This window comes from Camelus dromedarius, chromosome 5 (genome assembly GCF_036321535.1).
Source record: "Camelus dromedarius isolate mCamDro1 chromosome 5, mCamDro1.pat, whole genome shotgun sequence".
NCBI lineage: Eukaryota > Metazoa > Chordata > Mammalia > Artiodactyla > Camelidae > Camelus > Camelus dromedarius.
Genome location: NC_087440.1, coordinates 62,288,730 through 62,313,738, shown reverse-complemented (window position 1 = coordinate 62,313,738; position 25,009 = coordinate 62,288,730). Strand labels below are relative to the sequence as shown.

Genomic DNA, 25,009 nt, shown 5'->3' with positions numbered 1-25,009 from the left:
TTTATGATTAACTTGTTCAAACTAATTAAGGACTATGTATTAGATTTGTGTGTGTGTATGTATGTATACTTTTAATTTGTACTTCTAATATGAATAGTTTGGACAACTTTTTATACATTTTTTATAATTTTTTTCTGTTACCTCTTTGTTCACATTCTTATGTCCATTTTTTAATTGGATTATTGGTCTTTTTCCTCATTAATTTGTAGATATTCTTTACAGGCTATGTAAGGTAGCCCTTTGTGATGTAAGGTTTTTTTAAAGCACAATTGAACTTTCAATCTTTTATTTCATGGCTTTTGGATTTTGTGTCAGAGTTAGAAGGCCCTTCTCTACACTTACATTATAAAAAACATCCTACCATAATTGACTCTGGTTTTTTATTGGTTTCATTTTTCACATTTCAAGTTTTGACTCAAATGAAATTTATCCTGGGGTATGAGATATGAATTTAACTTAATTTTTCCTGGGTGGTCATGTAGTTTTGTCAATACCCTGTACCCAGTTATCTATCTTTCCCCTTCATATTTGAAGTGTCACCTTTATCAGACAGTAAATGCCTATACGTACTTGGGACTATTTCTGTTCCATTGGTGTATCTATTCATATGCTAGTACCACGCAATTTCATTATTCTAACTTTATACTGTACTTTAATACTTGTTAGAAAAACACCTAGGAATGTTGGTCCCCTTTATTACTCTTCTTTTCTGAAGTTTTCATAGCTATTTTTGTTTATTTTTACAGTGAGTTTTCTAATTTTGTCTAGTTCTCCCCCAAATTTAAATTATAAAGTCTAAATATATTTTAGATAATATTAAATACAGAAATTCAGAGTAAATTGATATCTTTATGATACTGAGTTTTCCTATTCGAGAACTGAGTGTGCCTTTCCATTTGTTCAAATCTTTGGTGTGCCTTGGGAGCCTTTGAATAGATTTATACTGATTTTGCACAATTGTGTTTACATTTAGGCTGAAACATTTTGTCTTGTTGTTATCATTGGGTGCCTTCTAAATTCCTATTTCAGAAAATGATCCTGCCACACCTTCCGTGGTTCCTTTTGCCTCTAAGATTAAATTTAAACTTCTTAGCTTTTCATTCAAGGCTTTTCACATCCAATCTAAAACCTATTTTCCACACATCATCTTCTTACCTGTAGCTAGTCAGCGGCCCCTGAACAAGCTCCATCCTTCTGTGCCTCTCTGCCCGGTTGCCGTCTCCCCCGCTCCCCTCCTTCCTCCGCTGCCTGTGCAAAGTGGTTTCCTTCACAAGGCTCCCCTTGACTGCTGCAATTAGAAATGACCTCTCTCGTCTTTGACCTCTGACCATTTTACATGTGCCATTTATCTGGTAACTAATCTGATATTACCTTGCAACAGCTGTTGTATTGTTGAGATGAACTGCCCTTTATCTCATGTGGTTACAGAACTACTTGTGGGTCTGTGTCTTGTTTCCCCCAATAGATTGCGAGGCCCTCAGGGACAGTGAGCCTGCCTTGTGCTCCCTGCAGCCTCCAGGACAGGGCCCTGCTTGTAGTAACGATAGTAGTGGCACTGGTACCAATGACAGTTAACATTTACTGCAAGCTTTCTGTGTGCCACATCCTGTTTTAAGCCCTTCCCATGAATGAGCTCATTAGTGGATAAGTATTTGAGTTTTGTTGGGTTTATTTGACCTCAAACTAAACCTTTGAGGTAGGGGGTGGGGGCGCATAAGAGAAAGGTCACCCAGTCACCATACCCAGAGGGTAATTCTAGCCAGCTGGTCAGAGAGGAAGGTGAATTTTCTAAGGAAAGAGGAGAATGGCGACAGCCTAGGAAGGAAAGGGGAGAGAAGCAGACGGGAATGGAGGGGCCCTGAGCTTGATGGTTACAGAGACATGAGTATTTCCTGAGGTTCTGGTGGCTTTGAGTCGGGCTGTGCTGCTGGTCTTGCCCCCTTCCCTGCCTGGCAGGGTTAGGGCTCTGGAAATAAGGCCTGGCCCTGCCAGGGCTTTGCTGACTCCTCTTTTCCACAGTGGCTCCCTGCAGGATGGCCCAGGTCCCCAGGGACAGCAGGTCCAATGTACAGCCACCTTCCCAGTCTGTCTGCACCCCTGGGGTTCCCAGCCCAGCTGGCTCCCCTACCCTCTCCCTGATGAGGGGCAGCTGGGCTACTGAGCTGGTAGAAATTTATCCCCACCCCTGGGACTTCCTCTCCTATGACCATCGTTAACCTCTCAGAACTTTTCCCCTTTCTCACCACTGACTGCAAAGTGTTTCAGGGTGCTGGGGATTCTGGGCACTTCCACCCCAGCCTTCAAGTAAAAAGCAGCCAGAAAGCCACCTGCCTGAGCTCTCAACCTGTAGCTCCAGCATTTTGGGGTCCAGGAAGCATTATTTGTGTGTTGAGGACTGGGGAGACCTTAGGGTGATTTATGTCTGCGTCAATATGTGTTCCAGTCCAGCAGCCTAGAATTAAATTCCATGTCCCAACCAGAAGCTCTTCCTTACACTTTGCTGAGCACAAATAAATGGGTCTCAGCACCCACATAATGAAATCTTTGGATTCTTAAAGACAAGAAAAGAAGAAAGGAAGAAAGGACTTTTGCTTTTTGAGACGCTCATCTCTAAAGGGGCAAAGATGGTGAGTCCCTTGGACAGAACTCCACATCTGATGGGAAGGATTAGCCTCGTACAGAACAGATCTGGTCTCTGGAGAAGGCACCGTGGGACTGAGGCTGGCTCTGTGGAATCTAAACACACTTCAGCATAAATGCAATCACTTTCTGGCCAAAATATCGTCAAGACTTCGGTTACGTTTTGCTGAAGCAGTCCTTGAAATCAGGGAAGTGTGCCAATAAGTGAGGAGGCTTTTCCTCTTGAAACTTTGCCCAGGGGCCCAGAATGAACAAGTGCCATTTAAATTTTATATTGATTTTGGATGTGTATAGTCAATAGCATTTTTCCTCCTCTTGGAAATCGTTTGTTTGTTTGTTTTTTATTTATTTGGGGGGGAGGTAATTACATTTTTTATTTATTTTTAGAGGGGGTAGTGGGGATTGAACCCAGGACCTTGTGTATGCTAAGCATGTGCTCTACTCCTTGAGCTATACACTCCCCCTTGGAAATCTTGTTTAGACCACTTCCATAGAGTTTTTTGCATGTGCCTTCAGTGCTCACCATATTTATAATAGAGTTTGTCTGCATCAAGCACCGGGGCTGCCTTTCCTATCCTTCAATGTCCGCCTCCACCCAGAGCCTGGCATCTGATGGCTGTACAGTGAATGTTTGCTGAATGAATGAATAAGTAAAAAAGGGTTCTGAGTTCCTAACACCAAAGTGGCCACAAAGTAGGAAGAGATTTGACGCTGGGAGCCTCGGGAACTGCCAGGATTATACCCTCGAGGCCAGGCTGGCTGGGATCCTGTTTTTGTTGTTGTTAAATCAGACATTTAATAACTTAAGAAGCCAACCCTTCCAAGGTTTAGGCTCAGCTGAGCAGACAGTTAGGCTGCTCCCGCAGCGATGACGTTCCCTCCTGGCTGGGTCGCTCTGGTCTGCCGTGGCTATGACCAACCTGAACGCATCCTCCCCAGGGATCCTCCGTGGCCCTTGGCCCAGCCACACTGCCAGGTCAGCTCCCGCTGGGATTCCTCAACCAAAGTGCCCAGAAGCAGGTTGCCACAAACTGTTCACTAAAGCAGACTTCTCTCCCTGTTTCTGTCGTTTCTGCCTCCCTTCTCTCTCTCTTTCACCCTTCCCCCAGTCTTTCTGCTATCCCAGCCTTTTTTCTCTCTCCAGCATCTTGATCAAGCTGCCTAGTCCTAACCAGACAGGCACCAGCATTTATTTTACAGTACTGATTTTAACAGAGGTGCTAAGAGGTAGCCCATCCAAACTGGTACAGCCTCGGCCAGAAGCCCGGTTTGGGCTGAGGCTGACTTAGAGTAGGGTGTCATGTCAGCTTCCCAGGTCTGAAGATGGGGAACTGTGTGTGCCATTCTGGGGGTGGGAAAGAGGGCATAGGGCCATGCACAGCCCCCCACCCCAGCCCCCACTGCCCCTCCCCCCATGTGGCTCGCACGTCCCACATAGGCTCACTATTCCCATGCTCACCCTTCTCCTCTGCCCACCGGGAGCTCCTTGAGGGCAGCAATTGTTTTATGTATCAGCGGGCTTTGTACAGGGTGGCCCCAATATGAGCTAAATAAACATCTGCTCAGTCAGCTCCAGTACAGCTCTGGAGACCTACTGTGCGCCAGGCTCCAGGCCTTGGAGATAGAGAGGTGAACTAGACAGACTTTGCTGGGTTCAAGGAACCTGCAGTCTTCCCGGAAAGACAGATTTGCAACTAATAGGAGGACGAGGAGAGACAGAAATGAGAAATGCAGATGTGGAGGCCAGGGCACACAAGGGGAGACCGAACCTCGGCGAGGGGTCCGAAGGAGCTTCCCAGAGAAGTGCTGTTTCCACGGACTCCTAAAGGATGACTTTTAGGAGTGGTTGGGGTGGGGTGGAGGGGCCGGGAGGCAGAGGAGATATTTGTTGGATGGGTGGACGGGTGAACCTGGTGTTGAAATCTGAGCTCACTGGCCCAGTGGTACAGAGCATTCTGACAGGCACCGGAAAACAGATGCCTGGATTAGGGTGTCTTGTTACCATGGTGGTGGAAGTTACCTCTTTGTTGCCAGTCATGGCATGTGGACCTGTGTCGCCAAAAGTCTATATGCTCTGGTCACAAATGCTCCTCAGAAGGAGATGAAATAGATACACCAACCTCCTCTGCCTGGGGTCGGGGGCCCCTGGGGTTGAGATGAAACCCTTTGACCCCAAGTCACATTGCAAATGGACCCTGCCAACCTCAGGCACCTCACCCAAGGCTCTTCTCCCCACCCAGATGAGCGGGAAGTTGTTCAGAAGAAGACCTTCACGAAATGGGTGAACTCACACCTGGCACGTGTGTCCTGCCGTATCACCGACCTCTACAAGGACCTGCGGGATGGGAGGATGCTCATCAAGCTGCTGGAGGTGCTCTCAGGAGAGACGCTGGTAAAGCCCCTTTCTGTGCTGCAGCCCCTTTCCCTGGGCCCGTGGCTGGTGCTCTGTCCCTGCATCAGGAAAGACATGGTCTGGGGGTATCTCCAGTTCTCATGACCTTCCAGTGTTTCTCCCTATTCTTCTGAGAGGTTTCAATACTAATAATGCACACAAGGTGTCCACGTGGCTGACTGGGCTCTCTGAACATGATCATCTAAACATGTCCTAGCATAAATGCAGCCACTTTCCATTCAATATATCATCAAAACTTTAGTTACATTTTACCAGTGCATTTCCAAATTTCTAGCCACTCCTACTCCTTCGTGCTCCTCCCAGAGGCCATGCAGAGCTCCTGACTTTCTCCTCGTGGGGTCTGGGCATCTGTGGCTGGCCTGAGGTGGGCCCCCCTCAGCCTCCTCGCACAGGCTCAGATGGATCCCATTACTCAGCTGGAGAAATCTGCATCCTTCTCGGAACCAGGAGGAAAGCAGGAAAGATAATTTCCTGTGGTCCATCACTCTTACAAGTGGAGATTTGTAACCCACCCAGCAGTAATGCTGCCCCTGTGGGAGAACCAGGTCAAGGCTCATGTTTTGCTGAGTTACTGTCATTGTGACCTTGGGCCTGTCAGGCAGGACCTTCTTTGCTTCATTTCCTCCACGTGTAAAATGATGCCTGTACCTGATGAAGTAGTCTAAGATCCTCGAGGTTTCAACGAAAGATACCACATTCTCCTATTGCTTTTTCAACTCCAGACTGAAATTAAAGACTGTCTCTTACCCTGCACTGAAAGCCCACTAGAGAGAGTTACCATTAAGAACCCTTCAAATCGTGCAGTTACTCATCAGTCGTGGTCCCCTTGAGCTCTAGCTGTGGCCATTTGGGGATACGGACGGAGATGATCAGATGGTGGGAAGGACCCATTATCAATCACCAAACTAAAAGCCACTCTTATCACCAACCAGTAGCAAAAATTTCCCAGAACTGTGCCTGGCACATAGTAAGTGCTCAGTTAACTACCTGTTGTGTTAGTGTGTTTGAATGCCATTTATCACCCACTCAGAAGGCTTTGTTGAGACCTGGGAACAGCACTGATGCAGCCCAGTTGCAGAGCTCTAGGTGCTCAAGACGGGGAACCTCTAAACTTGGCTAAAAGGATGGGGTTGAAGTGTCAAGGAGTGAGCATGGGCACTAGAGTTTGACATGGAGGGTAGAGGGTGGATGCTAATGGCAGAAGCTGGTCCAGGCTGCAGCCACCTCTAGGGTGACCATAAGGTCCTTCCATGCCCACGGGGGCAATGCTGTCCCTCAGCCAAAGCCCACGAAAGGGAAGATGCGCATCCACTGCCTGGAGAATGTGGACAAGGCCCTGCAGTTCCTGAAGGAGCAGCGTGTGCACCTGGAGAACATGGGCTCCCACGACATTGTGGATGGCAACCACCGCCTGGTCCTGGGCCTCATCTGGACCATCATCCTCCGCTTCCAGGTGGGCTCCCAGGGGCGGGGGGGTGGAGGGAGCCTTGCTGGGCCAGGCAGGCTTGGGAATCTTACAAAATGGTGAACGAGTGTGAGCGTTTGTGCATGTTCTGGAAGGCCGGAAGCCTGTCCTGTGGGACAGTGCTTGTAGGAAGGAGAAACCATCCTCTACGTTGTCAAGTTGCTGAAGTCCAGGGCGAGATGTTCAGTCAATAGTGTAGCCTTTTGAGAGAGAAGACAGAAACGAGTAGCTGGGCTGAGATCTGGCTGGAAGAGCTGCTTTTGTCCCCTTCCTCTCATAGATGGAACCTTTTGGTTTTTGTAATAGTTTTGTTCAGAAATTGCAAAAACGATACAGAAGATCAGCTTTTATGTTTTTCAGTCAGAAGCTTTTCTTGCCCCACCCTGAAATTCAAGGTCCATTATTTGTAAGGAAATTTGGAAGGTACAAGGGAGGGAAAGGAGGGCCTTCCACCTGCTGGTCTGGGGACAGAAAGAACCTAGTTGGAAGAGAGAAAGGTGGAGAGAAAGGTGGAGAAAAGGAAAACAGTGCACAGCTCCCAGCCTGAAGGTCTCACCCAGGTGGCCTTGGGTGTCCAATCTCACTGTCCGCGGGTGCATGTGACGAAACACTAATCACAGCAGAATTGGGAAAAATGAAAAGGCAAGAGGAGCTGCTAATCAAAGCAGAACACCTTCCAACATTCGTGTTGTGCCTCAGCCTGCAGGGTCTCGTCACTCCTGAGGAGGAATGAGGGCTTCGTGCTGTTGTTTTCTGGGCCTCTCCTTAGAGTTTCAAGTTGGAGCTGTCTCCTCTGGCGTGGGGAAGTGGGCTGAGGCAGGGAAGCAGGCAGGCAGGCCCCCAGGCACCAGGGCTCGAGCTCTGGTGCGGCTGCAGGGCTGGTGACTAGATGGACGGCTGCAGAGGAGGAAAGACGGGAGGGGGCCTTCCAGGGAAAGCAGGAAGTCTCTGAGCCAGATACAGAAGTGAGTCCTCCCTCTCTTGTTCCTACGCCCCAGATTCAGGATATCGTTGTCCAGACTCAGGAAGGTCGTGAGACACGCTCGGCCAAGGATGCGTTGCTGTTATGGTGTCAGATGAAGACGGCAGGGTATGCCCTGGGAACCAGCCACCACCACGCTCCCCTCCCCTGTGCTCCCCTCAAGCGCCGCCGTCCCCAGGGGCACAGACACCGTCGCCCATCACCAGGAGCTATAGCAGCTTCAGTGTCATCAGTGCAAAGTCTGTCCTGACCTGATTCTTTGAGGCCTGAAAGACGGGCTTCTTCCTCAGAGTTGCTTGGGTCAGACTGTGGGGTCTGTTGGGGTGAGAGTCCCTTGGGCCCACCTGATGGGGGAACCTCTTTGTGTGGCTTTTAGTAGCTGCTCCTCTCGTTGAAGCGGCTCGAGGAGGGCCAGGTCCCTTCCTCTCCTGATGTATTGGCCCTCTGTTCACACACCTGTCAGGGACCCCAGAACAATCTGTTTCTTAGGTCTTAGTGTTTCTCTTGGATGCAGCTACCCCCACGTCAATGTCACCAACTTCACCTCCAGCTGGAAGGATGGCCTGGCCTTTAACGCCCTGATACACAAGCACCGGTAAGAGTGGGCAGAGGGCTGGGGGAGTGAGGGGGCCCTGGGGGAATTTCGGACACTTTGCTCCTAACACGTAGGTTACTGTTCAAGCTTCGCAGGAACGTACCCTCTGCTGTGCCTTCTCTCACCCTCAGCATCCTGCCTCCCTTAAATTCCATTCCCTGGGGCCACTACCCTTCCCCACATGCTGGTGCTCACAGCTGCCCTGCCTCTGCCCCGTGTCCTCATGCCTCTCCTGCTCAGCCACCTCCCTACATCTACCCAGGGTCTTTGCTTCAATGCCAGGCCTGCCCTGTCGGTGGGGGATGCAAGGCATTGCCCCCTTCCCGCCCTTTAACACTCTGGCTTTGTCCTCAGGCCTGACCTGATCGACTTTCATAAGCTGAAGGACTCCAATGCCCGTCACAACCTGGAGCACGCATTTGACGTGGCTGAGCGTCAGCTGGGCATCATCCCGCTCCTCGACCCCGAAGGTGAGCCAGGGCCCCCTCCAGCCCTTCGCTGCAGCACAGCCATAGGAGACAGTGCCTGTGCTGGACAGAGCACCTGGAGGAGTGTGGGCCAGGTGCTGGGTGAGCAGTGGGCACAGCAAGGGCCTGGTGGCCCAGCCAGGGCTCTGCTCTGGTCTGCTCTTCAGATCCAAGCTGGTTCCAGACACCTCCCCTCTCCTCCCCTACTGGGGCCCACTGTAGTCTTTCCATCCTTTTTTCTTCTCTCATACCTTGTGGTCCTAACATGGATTTCATCCTCTCGCCAAATTGCAGCTCCATTCTTCTCCCACTCTTACCTGTCACATGGTGCCTGTAGTTGTACTTCATGCTGGAGAAACTGGGAGGTGAACCCCTCAAACCTGACATTTCTGGCTTCCAGTTTGGTCCTGAGGGTGCACCCTTTCCCTTGCAGATGTCTTCACAGAAAACCCTGATGAGAAATCCATCATTACCTACGTGGTGGCGTTTTACCATTACTTTTCCAAGATGAAGGTGCTGGCAGTAGAGGGCAAGCGTGTCGGCAAGGTACCGAGCTGCTCCGTGACCAGAAGGTCCCCATTTCCTTGCTTGCCACACACAGGCCTTGACTGAGATGCTCTCTTTCTGTCCAAAGAGCTTTGCGTCTGGGCCCCAGCTGCAGGGGAGGGTGCAGGTCACCCATCCTCCACCACCAACTTCCTCTAAAGCCAAGCTTTGCCATGTTAATGGCTCCCAAGCTGGTTGATGGTCTGTCTTGAATGCAGTCATAGCCCATAGCTCTGAGCTGATCTTCCACCTGCAGACCCATGTCTTGTAAACATTCCCACAGGAACTAAACGGGCTCTTACTTGTTGGTTTAGTGTGGTTTCAGGCCTCTTAGGCTCCCGTGGCATATCAGGGAGCCACCCCACTGAACAGACCCTCATGCCAGACTCCTCTCCCCTGCTGGATCCTTAGCTCCTCCAGGGAGGGGACCGTTTCTCACTCATCTTCATGTACCTGCTGTTTAGCAAAGACAGTACCTGTAGGCCCTCGATCCCTAATACCTGTTTTTAAATAAACAGGGCCTTGGCTCCTCTGGTGGCTGGTGTCCTGGCACAGCAAGCTTACCAGTCTTTTATAGGGTTAGGGATGGGGGAGCTGGTCCTGAGTCCGAGCATGACCAGGTCCCTCCTGATGCTGCTGGTGCACTTCCAGCCCACTTTCTGTCTATCAGTGGTCTTGGGCTCAGGAATCAAACCCAAAATAAACATTCTAGGGCTTGCAAAGAGGAGGACCACCTCGATTGTGGTCTCCATTGGCATCCTCATTGGCGTCCTGACCATTCTGATGAAGATGAATCATACGGTGATTCCCTAGGTCATCGACCATGCCATTGAGACTGAGAAGATGATTGAGAAGTATAGTGGTCTGGCCTCAGACCTGCTCACCTGGATCGAGCAGACCATCACTGTCCTGAACAGCCGCAAGTTCATCAAATCCCTGTCCAGCGTCCAGCAGCAGCTACAGGCCTTCAGCACCTACCGCACTGTGGAGAAGCCGCCCAAGTAAGGGCCTGGGCACTTGGGAGGGTGGGCATCGCAGCTGAGAAACCACCTCTAAAAAGTTGGAGGGCCTGGAGAAGGGATCTGGGAGGCACATGCTAGTGGTTAGAGCGCTACCCATCTGCCACCTACTTCATCCTGTCTTGCCTTTCTGCTCCCAAGCCGTCAGCCTACAGGAAATGGGCATTGAGTAACCCCTGACTCATAACCAAAGAAAGTACTTTCCCAGATCCCTGAGGGGGAGCAGGAGTGAAATCGCAGGCTTCAGAGTCTCTTCAAAGAGTGTATGCTGGAAAGTTCCTCTCTGTTTGCACACTGAGCTGTGGGTTTGTTCTCTGATAATGACCTTTGTATCCACAGCCCCAGAGCTCTCTGTATGGGACTTTGTAGATCGCCAAGCACATCCTTCTTCTCTCCCTTCTGTCAGTGCTCATCCATCAGCAGAGCACTTAGCCTGCCTCTCGGGACCTCTGCTCCACTGCAGTGTGTGCAGGGCCTGAGTGCACATATGCACACACAAACACAACCATGCATACACACGCGCGCGTGCGCGCACACACACACACACACACAGGGCATTCCAGCTTATCTGCTCTTAGCTTGTCTGGCTCCCCTGAAACAGATTTCTAGCTCGGTGGTGGTACCTGCTGGCTTCTTCCTCCCGGGCTCATTCATTCATGACTCTTAAACAGGGAAAGATGAGATGCAGAGTCTAGAACGTGCTATAAACAAGTATCTGATTTCTGGCCTGACACTAACCCACTTTTAAAGTCCTAAATCCAATACAGATAACATCCACTGTGAGTCTACCAGGCACTGTGCACAGGAGTGATACCTCTTGGCTGTGTAGAGAGTGCCTGAGGCCTGTGAGCCATCAGATCTATTTGGCTGGCCTCAGGGCGGGGACCTTGCTTACCAGGTGAACTTTGACTGCTATGTGGAGGAGGCAGAAGTGGGTAGATACCTGGGGACATGCAGAAAAGGGGAAGTACTCAGTTACCTGGAGCTTGGACCCTGGGTTCCAGGCATCCACCCTGCTCCAGTCCTCATCTCCTACACCTACAGTCCTCCCAGAGCCCGGCCTTTCCTCCCAGCTCAGAAGCATCTGGCCTTTGGGACAGTTCTCAAGAGGGCCGACTCATTAGTACTCAGGTGAAAGTTGCTTTCAGTGCAATATATCCTCATATGCATAATGCTGCTTCAAAGGTTTTATTGACTCAAGCAGTAAAAAACTGACTAAAGAGCCAGACAGAGCCTTCAACACTTGCAGAACAGGAAAGAGTTTCCTTGTATCGACTGATAAAACTTGATATCTGCAGGAATTCCCAAAATACTCCAGTTAGCTATTCCCCTGTGGAAGCAAATGATAAGCAAACACTGTGGTAGTTGTGTTTTCTCTGATTCATGTTGTAAAGGCTCAACCCCTGTTAGATCTCAGCTGGTGAGTATCATAGACTGACAGATGTTGTTAACAGGTAAGTAAACCTGTGTAGATCCTCCTCACTTTTTGTTTTTAAGAGAAATACGCATTGCTGTCCAAGCTCCAAGGTGCCAGGGTTCCAAGTTCACTTTAAAAAAAAAACAAAACTGGCTGTGGAAATCTTGACACTCATCTCCCTACCTCTGCTTTCTCAACAGGTTTCAGGAGAAGGGGAATCTGGAAGTCCTACTTTTTACCATCCAGTCCCGAATGAGAGCCAACAATCAGAAAGTGTACACGCCCCATGATGGGAAATTAGTGTCTGACATCAACCGGGTATAGCCGTGTTTTCCGTTACACATTGCCAGTGGGTTGACTGAGTGCCTAATAAGGACACAGGGAACGGTCGCAGGACAGGGTTAAACCAAGCCACTCTCTGTGGTGTTATTAAGGACACCTCTAGCTATGGAGGGTGCTCTCTGAGCCTACCCTGAGGGGTCAGACTCCACCCACCATCCATCAGTTCAGCCCCCTGTTCAGAGGCCCAGACTCCACTTTTTGGAGCCAATTGTATAGGCTATTCTCCACAGAACCTTGGGGTTGTTTTAGAATATTAAGTACTTAGAAGAGAAATGCCTTAAGACATTTCAGAGGTTTGGAGGCCTAAAACCACCTAGAAGTTCTAGTAGGATGGAGGTAGCTGTTTAGTCATTGAGAGTTCACTGAGCACCTGGAGAGGGCAGATGACGTTGCAGCAGGCCAGCAGACTGAGGCAGGTTAGAGGGAGAGGGAACCGGGAGTTCACAGCCAGTGCTGCCTGAATCTTTGGCCCAAACAGAGGAGCCAAAAGGCTGTCACTGAGCTTTAATCTAGGCTCTGCCTGTTTCCTAAGATCATTCAGTGTCGGGTAAAAGAGTGGGGACCCCCAGACCCCAAGAGCTCTCCCCTATCCCTCGAGCAGGCCTGGAAAAGCCTGGAGGAAGCTGAGTATCAGCGGGAGCTGGACCTGAGGAATGAGCTCATCCGGCAGGAGAAGCTGGAGCAGTTGGCCCGGCGCTTTGACCGAAAGGCTGCCATGAGAGAGACGTGGCTCAGTGAAAACCAGCGTCTTGTGGCCCAGGTAATTGGGGCCACACTTGGGGACGCAGGAGAAGAGGATACTGTCCAGAGCCCGTAGCAGTTATGGGGCTACAGCCCGACCTGGCCTCTCCACAGGCCTTGCAGACTTGCTCCCTGTGATTGGGTGAATTAAGATTCATATCTGTGCAGATACTAACTACTACATATATGTAATAGATAAACAGCAAGATCCTACTGTACTGCACAGGGAACTATATTCACTACCTTGTAATAGCCTATAATGAAAAAGATTATGGAAAGGAATATATATACGTACAACTGAATCACTATGCTATACACCAGAAATTAACACAACATTGTAAACTGACTACACTTCAATTTAAAAAAAAAAAGATTCACATCTGATAAAGTACTCTCCCAGATTTATTAAGTCTCATTTTTAGCAGAGCCTCACAATCCAGAAATGGCCCCTAAAGTTGTCTTATATGAGCCAGTAGCAACTGTTAGAGCTGGGGTTCAAGTTAACACTTCAGCGGTCCTCTGGGGTTGTGCTGAAAGCCTTGTGTGTCAGACATGACCCTTGGACTCTGGCCTCTGGGGCCATGTCATGTTTCACTAGCTAAAAATTGACCCCAGGGCTGATTCTCCATGAGAGCATCTGTTCCTTCCCACTTGGAGCTTGGAATCCAATTAAATTCTACCCAGAAAGGGGAAAGCAAGTATTCTGAGAGAACTGGAGAGTGTGCTCGTGCACCCCAGATAGCGTGGAGGTAAGCCATCTGCGGCAGCTGTGTGGTTTCCAAGTGAGAAGCCCCTTCCCACCCAGAATCCAGCAGGTCCGCTCAAGGCAGGACGGTGGATGCCAGTCAAGGCTCTTGTGAGACACTTAGTCTTTGGAACTTGGCTCTGATAAGATAGGATGGAAAAGAAGGCAGAATTCACTTCCTGGGAAAGGGCTTTCCCACCCAGCAATTGTTCTGAAGGGACCCGCCGTTTCTCTGCATTTGAGGACCAACTTAAGGGAGCCTGACTGAGCTGCCTGTTTGCCTCCCTGTGGGACAGGATAACTTCGGGTACGACCTGGCAGCTGTGGAGGCCGCCAAGAAGAAGCATGAGGCCATTGAGACAGACACGGCTGCCTACGAGGAGCGGGTGAGGGCCCTGGAGGACCTGGCCCAGGAGCTGGAGAAGGAGGATTACCACGACCAGAAGCGCATCACAGCCCGCAAGGACAACATCCTGCACCTGTGGAACTACCTGCAGGAGCTGCTGCAGTCCCGGCGCCAGAGACTCGAGAAGACGCTGGCACTACAGAAGCTCTTCCAGGACATGCTGCACAGCATCGACTGGATGGATGAGATCAAGGTGAGCCCTGAGGACGCCCATCCCCTGCCCACCTTGGGCTTTGGCGCCCACTCTTCAGTGGGCTGTGCTGCCGTAGGTGCCTCCCAGCCCCACGTCCCTGAGTCAGAGTGGAGAATCAGAGGCAGCACAGCATCTGGCTGCACCTGCCTCTCAATTGCTCAGCTCACTCTGCTCCAGCCCATGTCTGCTGTGTCCCTAATGATCAAGAAATCTGGGGTTCATAGCACAGGTGCCAACCTGCAGAGCCTAGAAGAGACAGACATCCATCAGGAGCCTGGAGAATCAGGCTCTCCATAATCATGATTTGACTGATTGGATTCCAGACCTCCCGACACGGGCCCACCAAGAAGTCTGAGTCTCCTCTCCCTCTGCTGCAGTCACTCTCAACTGAGAACACACATCACACTGACCATGGAGCTTTCTAAAAATACCCATGCATCGGCCCCAAACCTGGGACAGATGCAGGAGATCGAGTATAGGTCTTGAGCCCTGAGAGGTGCTCCCTGGGTGATTCTGATGGGCACCCCCAGCAGGAGCTCCTGCTCTATAGCTTCTTCCGCACTGAGCAGCAGCCTTTTCCCAGCTACATCTGACTCACCCTGTTCCCAGTGCCATGGACTCTCCCTTTGGAGGGGTCTGTTCTCTTAGCATTTAGGTCTCTTTACCTCCCCTCACTTCCTCTACCCTGTTTTCTTTGCCAGGCTCACCTCTTGTCTGCTGAGTTTGGGAAGCACTTATTGGAGGTTGAGGACTTGCTGCAGAAACACAAATTGATGGAGGCCGACATTGCCATCCAAGGGGACAAAGTGAAGGCCATCACTGCTTCTACTCTGCAATTCACTGAGGGGACAGGTGAGACCTCTGGCTCAGGGCTCCAGGACCCCAGCTTGGATAAATCTAGCTGGAGAATTCTGCCTCTTTCATCAACTCATGGTGCAAGAAAGAAGCTTGAGGGATGGCAAACTTCTCCAGAGAGCAGGTGTCTGCTTTGGTCGTCTATAGTCAGAAGGTGTTTATAAGCACCAGTAAAGGCATCCTCCATCTTTCCTTCTCTCTGCTTGTTCAAGTCACAGCAGAGACGATTTAGATTTATAGTCTCGGGTCTAAAATGGGAAATACCCACTGCCTCTTTGAAGAGGATTGAAGAATCCTCTTGAAATTTGTGTCTACGTCTTTCAAAAAATTCATTTCACATTGTGCATTTCTATTGAGAGCTGATCCAACTTGTAACCTCCCTTATTCCCGAAGTTTTAGTGGAAACTGATCATAAAGAACTAATTAAAAGCCTATCCTCTGAGCAACTGGGGCCCCCTGCATCCAATCCCAGAGCCCCAGTGAGATCCAGGCTCTAGATCGCATGGTTCTAGCCTGGCACCTGATCTGGCTTGCCCACAGATGAAGCCCTTCCCCTTTTTGTCCTCCCTTCTCCCATTCCTCCCAGGGTACCAGCCTTGCGACCCTCAGGTCATCCGGGACCGTGTCAGCCACCTGGAGCAGTGCTTCGAGGAGCTGAGCAACACGGCGGCCGGGCGGAAGGCCCAGCTAGAGCAGTCCAAGCGGCTCTGGAAGTTCTTCTGGGAGATGGATGAGGCCGAGAGCTGGATCAAGGAGAAGGAGCAGATTTACTCCTCCCTGGACTATGGCAAGGACCTGACCAGCGTGCTCATCTTGCAGCGCAAGCACAAGGCCTTTGAGGATGAGCTGCGCGGGCTGGACGCCCACCTGCAGCACATCTTCCAGGAGGCTGAGGGCATGATTGCACGCAAGCAGTTTGGACACCCGCAGATCAAGGCCCGAATTAAGGAGGTGTCTGCCCAGTGGGACCAGCTGAAGGAGCTGGCTGCCTTTCGCAAGAGGAACCTCCAGGATGCTGAGAACTTCTTCCAGTTCCAGGGCGATGCAGACGACCTGAAGGCCTGGCTGCAGGATGCCCACCGGCTGCTCTCAGGAGATGACGTGGGGCAGGATGAAGGGGCCACACGGGCCCTGGAGAAAAAGCACAAGGACTTCCTGGATGAGTTGGAGGAGAGCCGCGGGGTGATGGAGCATCTGAAACAGCAGGCCCAGGCCTTCCCCCAAGAGTTTCGGGATTCCCCAGATGTGACCAATCGGCTGCAGACCCTCCAGGATCTCTACCAGCAGGTGGTGGCCCAGGCAGACCTGCGTCAGCACAGGCTGCAGGATGCCCTGGACCTGTACATGGTGTTTGGGGAGACTGATGCCTGTAAGCTGTGGATGAGCGAGAAGGAGAAGTGGCTGGCCCAGATGGATATCCCAGACACGCTGGAGGACCTGGAGGTCGTGCAGCACAGGTCCGAGGCTCCCCTTCCCTTCCTCACCTCCCCTCACACAGTCTGTGTTCTTAGTGTAGGGACAGCCTCTAGATCAGCAAGGGTCTCTTTGAGAGGCTGTAGGATGCCTTTTGTCATAGCAGCCAGGCACCAAGAGTCCAGAGTTCTGATCTGGCTCTGTGACTTCGGGTACTTCACCTCCTGGGGCCTTTCTCAAAATAAAGCAAAGGGTCTCTTTCTAGTCCAGGTGTTTGATTACTTTTCAAGTACAGCAGCCTTTGTTCAAATGAATTGTGTATAGAACTCCTGACATGTAATGCAGAGGAAAGTGGAGCTGATCTGGTTAAGGGGGAGGCAAGAGGCTGGACCCCACAAGCTCTAGCTTTCTGTGGCAGCCCCTAAGCCACAGAGCCGTGAGGAGCCACAGAGACCAGTTTGCAAACTGCCAGTCTGCAAGGCCACTGTCATTTCCAGGATTCCAGTTCCATTAGCACTCGAGCATGGGAAGACATGCCCCCAGCATGTGTGGCATCCCAGCATCTTGAGTACAGAATCCAGGGGATTGAGTGGAAGAGGTCACTCCCTGGAGCAGGCTGAGGTGGTCCCATGCTGATGCTGGAGGGACCTGGGCTCCTACCCAGAAGGGTCAGCTGTCAGATCCACACAACACCTCTCCCCTCAGCAGCTCTCCCTTCTCCTACCCAGGGTTGGAGGACCTGGCTGGGGAGGCATCCTTCAGGTCAAGGTGTCAAGGCAGTGAAATTAGGGTCCATGGGCAGCAGCTGGGGCAGTGGAGGCATGGCAAGTAGTCTCTCTGGTGACCAACCCCCACGCCTCATTTCCTCCTGCACCTCCCTGTTGAGTGGCCTGTGTACTAAGTAACCAGCTCACTCCTAGCCTGATCCAGAAATGCTAAACCATGAAACTGGACCCACGAACCAGAAAATAATGTGTCAGCACACCTTTCTCCTTTCCCCTCTCTCACCTGGTCAAATGTATTTAGGAGGTGAAAGGAGAAAGTAAGAGCTACATGTTCTGGAGACTGAGTGACCACTGCTGCCTTACCAATCCTCAGTTTCTCTGTCCGTATCAGGTTTGACATCCTGGACCAGGAGATGAAGACTCTGATGGCTCAGATTGATAGCGTGAACCTTGCTGCCAACAGCCTGGTAGAGAGTAACCACCTGCGCAGTGGGGAGGTGAAGCAGTACCAGGACCAGCTGAACACCAGGTGGGAGCGTGGAGAGGGCTTGGGGCTGGAGGCTTCTTTTCCTGACACCTGACTCACCCCTGGGGGTGTGACCCAAAAGTCAGGATGCCTGCTATGTCCTGCCCAGTTTGGACCCTCAGAGTTCCTGCCTCACTCAGCCATACTCACCTGTCACTAGAGCTGAAGCAGCGAGGAGGAGGGACCTGCGTGGTGACCAGCCCGGGGACAGGGAGAGATGTGTTCACACAGCTTCAAGTTCTGTGCCTGGGGCGGGTGTGTGCTGTGCAATGGAGGGGACACTCTGAGTGCATCCATAGTTAGAATGGGGCCATATGGTTCTCAGGCTACGTTTCCCTGGATGTTCTTAGGCAGGAAAATTGCTTTCTGAGAGCTCTTAAGTACTGTCCATAAAAGAAAGCTCCTGCTTGTGCCAAAATGCAGCTTTGTAATGAGACTGGCTTGAATGAAGAGGAGAATTAGCAGGAAGCCTTGAGCACGCTTTGTGGCCAGAACAAAAAACGGGCCCTGAGGAGCCTTTGAAGAGGGGCAGCTTTCAGTACAGGGTGTAATTGCCCTGAGTTCCTCGAGGATCTCTGAGGACAGAGCACACGCGTATATTACGTTTGTTGCCCTGAGCCCTATGCACAGCCAGTGCCACGCGCTCACCACCTCTGCACTGCCGCGCTCCCTTTCTCCACACTTGTGCCTGAGCCCTGCTCTGCCCGAGGCAGCTGGGAGGTGGCGTTAAGTAAGATTCAGCTGTTTAAAAAAAAAAGGGCAGGGGGCAGCACAATGGGGGCTTAAGGGTAGGCAAGGGGTGACCCCCCTCCCCACCCAGATACTTTGGAGCCATTGAGCAAGGCCAATTGGGAGCAGAGGGGTATAGCTCAGTGTAGAGCACATGCTTAGCATGCACAGTGTCCAGGGTTCAATCCCCAGTGTCTCCATTAAAATAAACAAACAAACAAATAAACCTAATTACCTCCCCCCACAAGAAAACAATTTTAAAAAATGAACAATGGGGGATCCATGTGCAAGTGCAGGACAGACAGAGGGACTTGTCAGCTAGCACATCTGTGACTTGAATGAGCTATAGTCAGAGAATGATTTTACAAGACCCCTAAGCTGTGCACCAAGATATGCTTGTATTTCGAAAAATCTGGGGAACTTGTATGTTTGCCTGAACTTCAACTACATGCAGAGCATCATGTTCCTTTACTGATGTTTGGAATAACATCACAGCTCACCTCCTGCTGATAGAAATCTCTGATTGGCAGTTATGTTGTCTGGGGTAAAATTGGATAAACAGATTTTACTCATCACAGCTTGTTGGATAGATTTTTTTTTTCAACATGTAAGGTCTATCAGGAGAGAATCTAGTGGGAAATCTGGAAGGGACATCTTGTGAGAAGAGTTAAAGAAGAGGGTGTCTCTGTGTCCCCCATCCCCCTCGGCAGGTGGCAGGCATTCCAGACCATGGTGTTAGGCCGGCGGGAGGCAGTGGACTCGGCCCTTCGGGTGCACAACTACTGTGTGGACTGCGAGGAGACCAGCAAGTGGATCATGGACAAGACGAATGTAGTAGAGTCCACAAAGAACCTGGGTCGGGACCTGGCGGGCGTCATTGCCATTCAGCGCAAGTTGTCGGGGCTGGAGCGTGATGTGGCTGCCATCCAGGCCCGCGTGGGTACCCTTGAGCGGGAGTCACAGCGGCTGATGGAGTCACACCCTGAGCTGGAGAAGGACATTGGCCGGCGGCAGGCGTATGTGGAGGAGCTGTGGCAGGGCCTGCAGCAAGCCCTGAAGGGCCAGGAGGCCTCGCTGGGGGAAGCCAGCCAGCTGCAGGCCTTCCTGCAGGATCTAGATAAATTCCAGGCTTGGCTATCCACAGCCCAGAAGGACGTGGCCTCCAAAGACATGCCCGAGTCCCTCCTAGAGGCTGAGCAGCTCCTGCAGCAGCATGGGGCCATCAAGGATGACATTGACAGGCACCAGGAAAGCTACCAGCAGGTCATGGCGTCTGGGGAGAAAGTAATTAGTGGCCAGACGGACCCAGAGTACCAGCTCTTAGGCCAACGGCTGGGTGGCCTGGCTACTGGCTGGGACTCCCTGCGCCGGATGTGGGAAAGCCGCAGCCACACCCTCACCCAGTGCCTCGGCTTCCAGGAGTTCCAGAAAGATGCCAAGCAGGCTGAAACCATCCTCAGCAACCAGGTAGGGAAAGGCATTCAGGGCTTGAAGGCAGGGGATATCTCTCGGGGCAACAGGAATTCCTAAGCTGAAAGTCTGTGTAAGTGCTACAGGACTCGGGGACCAAATTATGCTTTTCTTGGCCTCTCTCTCACCACTATTTCGGGGGACGCTACTTCTCTTTGTTCTTTTCGTGTGCCTTTTCCAGCCCTGTGTCCCAGACTATGTTCTGTTCTTAGGTCAGTTAGAGAAGTGAATTTTCCCCTGGGCAGTTACCCTTCAATGTGGCTTTAGGCACCCTGTTCATCAAGTGCCCTGGGTGAGGGTGGGGAACAAGGCCCAGGGAGCTGCTTCTTTGCCCAACTCCAGGGGGTGCCATTCATGTTGTAACCTGTGTGGCTGCACATGGTGCCTCTGCCTGGCAGGTGCCCCCACCACCTCCTCAGCTTGTCTTCATGCCTTTTCTGGAAACTTGCTTCAACAGGAATACACTCTGGCTCACTTGGAGCCCCCAGACTCCCTAGAAGCTGCAGAGGCCGGGATCCGGAAGTTTGAGGATTTCTTGTTGTCTATGAAGAACAACCAGAATAAGGTCTTGAGCACCATAGACTCTGGAAACAAGCTGGTAGCTGAGGGAAACCTCTACTCAAACAAGATCAAGGAGAAGGTGCAGCTGATTGAGGACAGGTACTCTCAGCCTAGGGCCAGGGGCAGAACCAGGAGGTGTGGTGGTGCTGCACTCAGCACCTTGTGACTGTGGCTCCCGGCTTCCCTTCCAGGCACAGGAAGAACAGCAAGAGGGCCCAGGAGGCCGGAGTCCTTCTGAGAGACAACCTGGAGCTCCAGAACTTCCTGCAGAACTGCCAGGAGGTGGGGCTGGCTACTTGGTGGGAGATTCCTCCTAGGAGCAGAGCGCCCTAGAGGCGGGAAGTCCTTTCTAGAGTCTGAATTCCATGAGTGGGGAGCTCTGCGCACTTAACAGCTCAAGTCTTTTATCCTCTAGAATCTTTGGTTCCACAGATTTTTTTTTTTCAAATCAGTAAAGATGTCTTTGAATTTGTCAAGTCTAGGGCAGTATCTCAAAGAGTGGCCTGAGGACTATCTGTAGTTGAGTCATCCAGGGCCCTGGTCAGGGTTGGCTTGAAGGGCGTGTGACCTGGACATTCACAGGGGGCCCCTTGCTTAGAGGGGCCCCACATTTGGCTTTGTGCTCTGCTGTTGCCATCTTGAAATTCTTAATAATTTTGAATGTTTCCATTTTGCACCAGGCCCTGCAAATTATGGAGCTGGTCTTGGCTCTAATTAAATGCAGACTCCAGGGCCCTACTTGGGCCCAGGTGAATCAGAACTTAAGGGATGAGAGAGAGTAGCATTCTCAACAAGCCTCCCAGTTGGAGAACTGTTGAGTTAGAAGGTCCTTGTTCAGCCTAGGGCAAGCTGTACAAGGAAGGTCTTAAGCCTGCACTCCCAGGTCCCTCTGTGTACTTCCGTGTGGAACGGGGCTTTCTCTGACTTCTTTCTTGCCCCCATCCTCATACCCCTTTCCCCTCAACCCAAATGACTTTGCTTTTGTCTACCTCTGCCCTTGGCACAAACCAGGCTTGGTGTGGTGCCAGGACATCTGGGGAACATTGAAGGCTCATCAGAGTTCTCTCCTCATTGTTAATTATAGGATCTGCCCTTGGCTTCTTCCTCAGATAACATTTTCTCCGTGTTTGTTAATGATTTCTCACCCTACTGCCAAAGGGTGGATTTATCCATCCACCCAGTAAGCACTCACTGAGTTCCTGTAATAGACCAGGCCCTGTCCTTGGGCCTAGAAACATGGAGAGAAGCATAGATACACCTGGTGTCACACTAGTGGGGAAGACACACCAGTGCCTGTGTTTCAGCCCTATGACAATGCGGGTTAGGTTGCCTGTGCTGGAATTAGGGATCAGGATTGGAGGGCAGTACTCTACTGTGTTTATATTTCTCTCCTTGGCCTTCTCCTTCTGCAGCCAGAGCTGGGCAGCAGGTCCTGCCCTGAGCCCTGGCCAAAGAGGGGCACTTGGGGGCCATTGGACCTACTCTTTCTGCCCACAGCTCACTCTCTGGATCAATGACAAGCTGCTGACATCTCAGGATGTCTCCTATGATGAAGCGCGAAACCTTCACAACAAATGGCTGAAGCACCAGGCATTCATGGCGGAGCTGGCTTCCCACCAGGGCTGGCTGGAGAACATTGATGCAGTGAGTAAAGCTAGCAGTGGGGGGCTCTGGTGTGCTTCCTGGAACGGGGCTTCACGTGGGGCATGGACACAGTCCAGAAGCTGGCTAGACAGTACAGAACCTGGATGTGAAAAACTTCTCCAAAGAGTAGTTAAACCTGCAGAGCTCCTGGTATATCCAGCCTTCTTCAGCCTGGTCAGAATGCATGCCTCCTTTGGGTCATCTGAGTCTGGGGACCATCCAGGACACTGAGGACACCTGAGTTACAGCTTCAGCGTCCACTGCCAGGACAGCAGTTATCTCTGTTTGCCTTCTGTTATCCTCACCCAGGTCCCAGCACTGTCCTGCCCAGGGGCAGGGGAATATGTGAGATGAGCAGAGTGGACCAGGGACCTGTTGACCCTCACCATTTGGGTGGCAGAACCACCTGTAGATGGGGAACCAGGGTCCCCTCTGTAACCAGCTTGCCCAGGGGCCCAAGTTAAAATGTGGCTGGAGTTAAATCTGGAAATAGAAAGGGAGGTGCTTTGCCTCTCCTTGTTGTGGCTGTCCAGGATAAGCAGGCGAGGGGCCACACGAGGCTGTGTCCATAGTGGCTAAGGCTGCTGGCTCCGAGTCAGACTGTCTGACTCCTCAACCTTCCTGCACCTCAGTTTCTTCATCTGTGAAATGAGATAATAACAGTACCCACCCGAGGGAGTTGTGAGCACTAAAGCACTTAGAAAAATATTTGGCAATTATTAGGCCCTCAATAACTACTGACTCTTATTAGCGAATAATATTCCTAGGCCCGAGTCACCTCATACTGTAACCTTCCTAGAAAAATACATTTATGTAGGTGAAAACCAGGTAAGACAAATTCAGTAACTAAAAGATATCCCCGAAGATCAGTGCACAGTTTCTTGGAAGACGATTAAGAGGGTGGAACTCACAGGGAAGTTTCCTGCTGGTTGTACCTGGATGGGTCTTGAATCTTTTTCTTTAATTAAACATTTTTTTTTACTACTAACTGGTTCTTGTCTGCAGCTCCCCATACTGCAATCTCCCCGAGTCATTTGCCCCAAACTCACTCTCCCTGGCCCACCTTCTACAAATATATATCTCTGGGGGTGCACAGTCTTTCAGCTGAGCCTCACCTGAGTTCTGTGCAGATCCTTTGCCTCACTGACCTTCCCTTCATTAGCTCTTTGCAACCACCTGGACCAGGGCTCTCCAAGATCACCTGGCATCAGAGGGTGAGCTCTCCTCCTTTCCACACAGGAAGGAAAGCAGCTGATGGAGGAGAAGCCCCAGTATTTGGCCCTGGTGTCCCAGAGGCTAGAAGCCTTGCACCAGCTCTGGAATGAGCTTCAGGCCACCACAAAGGAGACAGCCCAGCGCCTCTCAGCCGCCAGGAGCTCCGAGCTGCGCCTGCAGACCCACGCCGACCTCAACAAGTGGATCAGGGCCATGGAGGACCAGCTGCGGTCAGACGACCTGGGCAGGGATCTGACCAGCGTCAACAGGATGCTAGCTAAGCTGAAGGCATGCAAGTGGGTTGTAGACTGGGGCTGTTGGCGTGGAGGGGGTCTTGGGAGCAAATCTGTAACCTGAAAGTGAGTACTTGTCCTGTCCTCTTAGCTGGGCTGGTTTTAATCAGGCCTCCTGGTTCATAGCCCATCCCCTACCCCTTTGCAGCAGATAAGACAGGCAGGGATCCAGATGGGGTAATAAAAGCGTGCACAAGAAGTACAGGGCAGAAACTCAGAGGAGCGAAAGATGAGGTGCGGGTCAGTCCAAGGAGACTTCTTGGGGGAGGCTGAGGTCAAACCAAGCCTTTGAGGATGAGTGGGAGAGAGGATGATAAAGAGGACAAGGGGCTGCCCAGGTGCCAAGGCTGGTGCCAACACTATCCCCTTGTGGCCCAGCGCGTGGAGGACCAAGTGAACGTGCGGAAGGAGGAGCTGAGGGAGCTGTTTGCCCAGATGCCCTCGCTGGAAGAGGAGGTGGAAGGGGAAGACTTGAGCATTGAGAAGCGGTTCCTGGACCTTCTGGAGCCCTTGGGGAGGAGGAAGAAGCAGCTGGAATCATCCAGAGCCAAGCTGCAGCTCAGCCGGGACTTAGAGGATGAGACGGTGAGTGGGCCGCAGCTGTCCTCCCCTGACCCCCAGCAGCTGACCCGGCAGCTGCCATCAGGGTAGCTGGCCACTGCCCAGGGCAGTTCTTGGCAGCTGATGTCTGGTCATCTCACCCCCTTGTCTCATAGGCTCTTAGTGATGATTACATTAAGTATAAAAGTAAGCCAGTGCCTTCTGAGGTAGCTCACTCACAGACTTTGGGGCCAGACAGAGTTGGGCTCAAGATCCAGCTATGTTTCTCTCCCCCAAGGGACCAGGAGCAAGTTATTTGGAATCTCGATTCAAAATATCAAAATGCCCCCATTTGACAAAACCCTGGTGGGGTGTTGGGAAGAACCAGGGAGACACAGGAGGCAGAGCTCTGTCTGACCCACAGTGACTGTCATCAACTACCCTCTGCCTTCTGGTCTCTGCAGCTGTGGGTGGAGGAGAGGCTGCCTCTGGCCCAGTCGGCCGACTATGGCACTAACCTGCAAACTGTGCAGCTGTTCATGAAGAAGAACCAGGTGAGTCCTGTTTCCCCTCGTCAGTCCCACCCACCCCAACCCCGCCCCAGGGAGAAGGGCCCAGCCCTGACCTGCAGAAGGGCCCTGACAGCAGATTACAGATTGCTGTTCTCAGTGATAGCTATGGGGCCCCTGGTCTGTATCTGTATTCCCAAAGCAGAAGGAGCAGCTTTGGTGATGGCAGAGAGAACGTGGGGAGGACCATAGGGGTTGGGGCGGGGAGGGAATGAGGGGTTGGGGGCCATTTGGACCCATCAGGACAGAGATGAGTCCAAGACTCAGAGGCCTGGGCCTGGGGCTTAAAGTGCTTTACAGCTTCTGTATTCTGTGGCCTCCCTGAGAGTAGGCTCATAGCTCCTGGTGTCTCTCTCATCACCGCCTTGACCCTCTTCCACGGCAAAGGTTGGCCTAATGGGTCTCCTCAGGGTAAGTAGCTCCCTGTCTTCTGGACACATGAGGATACTTGTGGGGCTCCAGCTCCATGAGGAAGCCACTAAACTTGGACTCTGAGCC

The 25,009-nt window shown here is 51.5% G+C and overlaps 1 protein-coding gene across 2 annotated transcripts in view; it reads left to right on the top strand.

Annotated features, from left to right (window-relative positions):
• Nucleotides 1-25,009, top strand: part of SPTB (spectrin beta, erythrocytic) — a 114,433-nt gene that overhangs the window by 62,918 nt on the left and 26,506 nt on the right. For both annotated transcript variants that reach the window (XM_031453874.2, XM_064486027.1), the window contains exons 3-22: nucleotides 4,881-5,032; nucleotides 6,333-6,506; nucleotides 7,517-7,608; nucleotides 8,015-8,095; nucleotides 8,450-8,565; nucleotides 8,996-9,108; nucleotides 9,922-10,109; nucleotides 11,745-11,862; nucleotides 12,488-12,646; nucleotides 13,669-13,971; nucleotides 14,673-14,823; nucleotides 15,413-16,283; nucleotides 17,356-17,493; nucleotides 18,930-19,686; nucleotides 20,147-20,349; nucleotides 20,442-20,532; nucleotides 21,748-21,894; nucleotides 23,134-23,397; nucleotides 23,781-23,987; nucleotides 24,407-24,496. In XM_031453874.2, coding sequence (XP_031309734.1) covers nucleotides 4,881-5,032; nucleotides 6,333-6,506; nucleotides 7,517-7,608; nucleotides 8,015-8,095; nucleotides 8,450-8,565; nucleotides 8,996-9,108; nucleotides 9,922-10,109; nucleotides 11,745-11,862; nucleotides 12,488-12,646; nucleotides 13,669-13,971; nucleotides 14,673-14,823; nucleotides 15,413-16,283; nucleotides 17,356-17,493; nucleotides 18,930-19,686; nucleotides 20,147-20,349; nucleotides 20,442-20,532; nucleotides 21,748-21,894; nucleotides 23,134-23,397; nucleotides 23,781-23,987; nucleotides 24,407-24,496 — 4,415 coding nt within the window. The remainder of the gene's footprint in view (nucleotides 1-4,880; nucleotides 5,033-6,332; nucleotides 6,507-7,516; nucleotides 7,609-8,014; nucleotides 8,096-8,449; nucleotides 8,566-8,995; nucleotides 9,109-9,921; nucleotides 10,110-11,744; nucleotides 11,863-12,487; nucleotides 12,647-13,668; nucleotides 13,972-14,672; nucleotides 14,824-15,412; nucleotides 16,284-17,355; nucleotides 17,494-18,929; nucleotides 19,687-20,146; nucleotides 20,350-20,441; nucleotides 20,533-21,747; nucleotides 21,895-23,133; nucleotides 23,398-23,780; nucleotides 23,988-24,406; nucleotides 24,497-25,009) is intronic.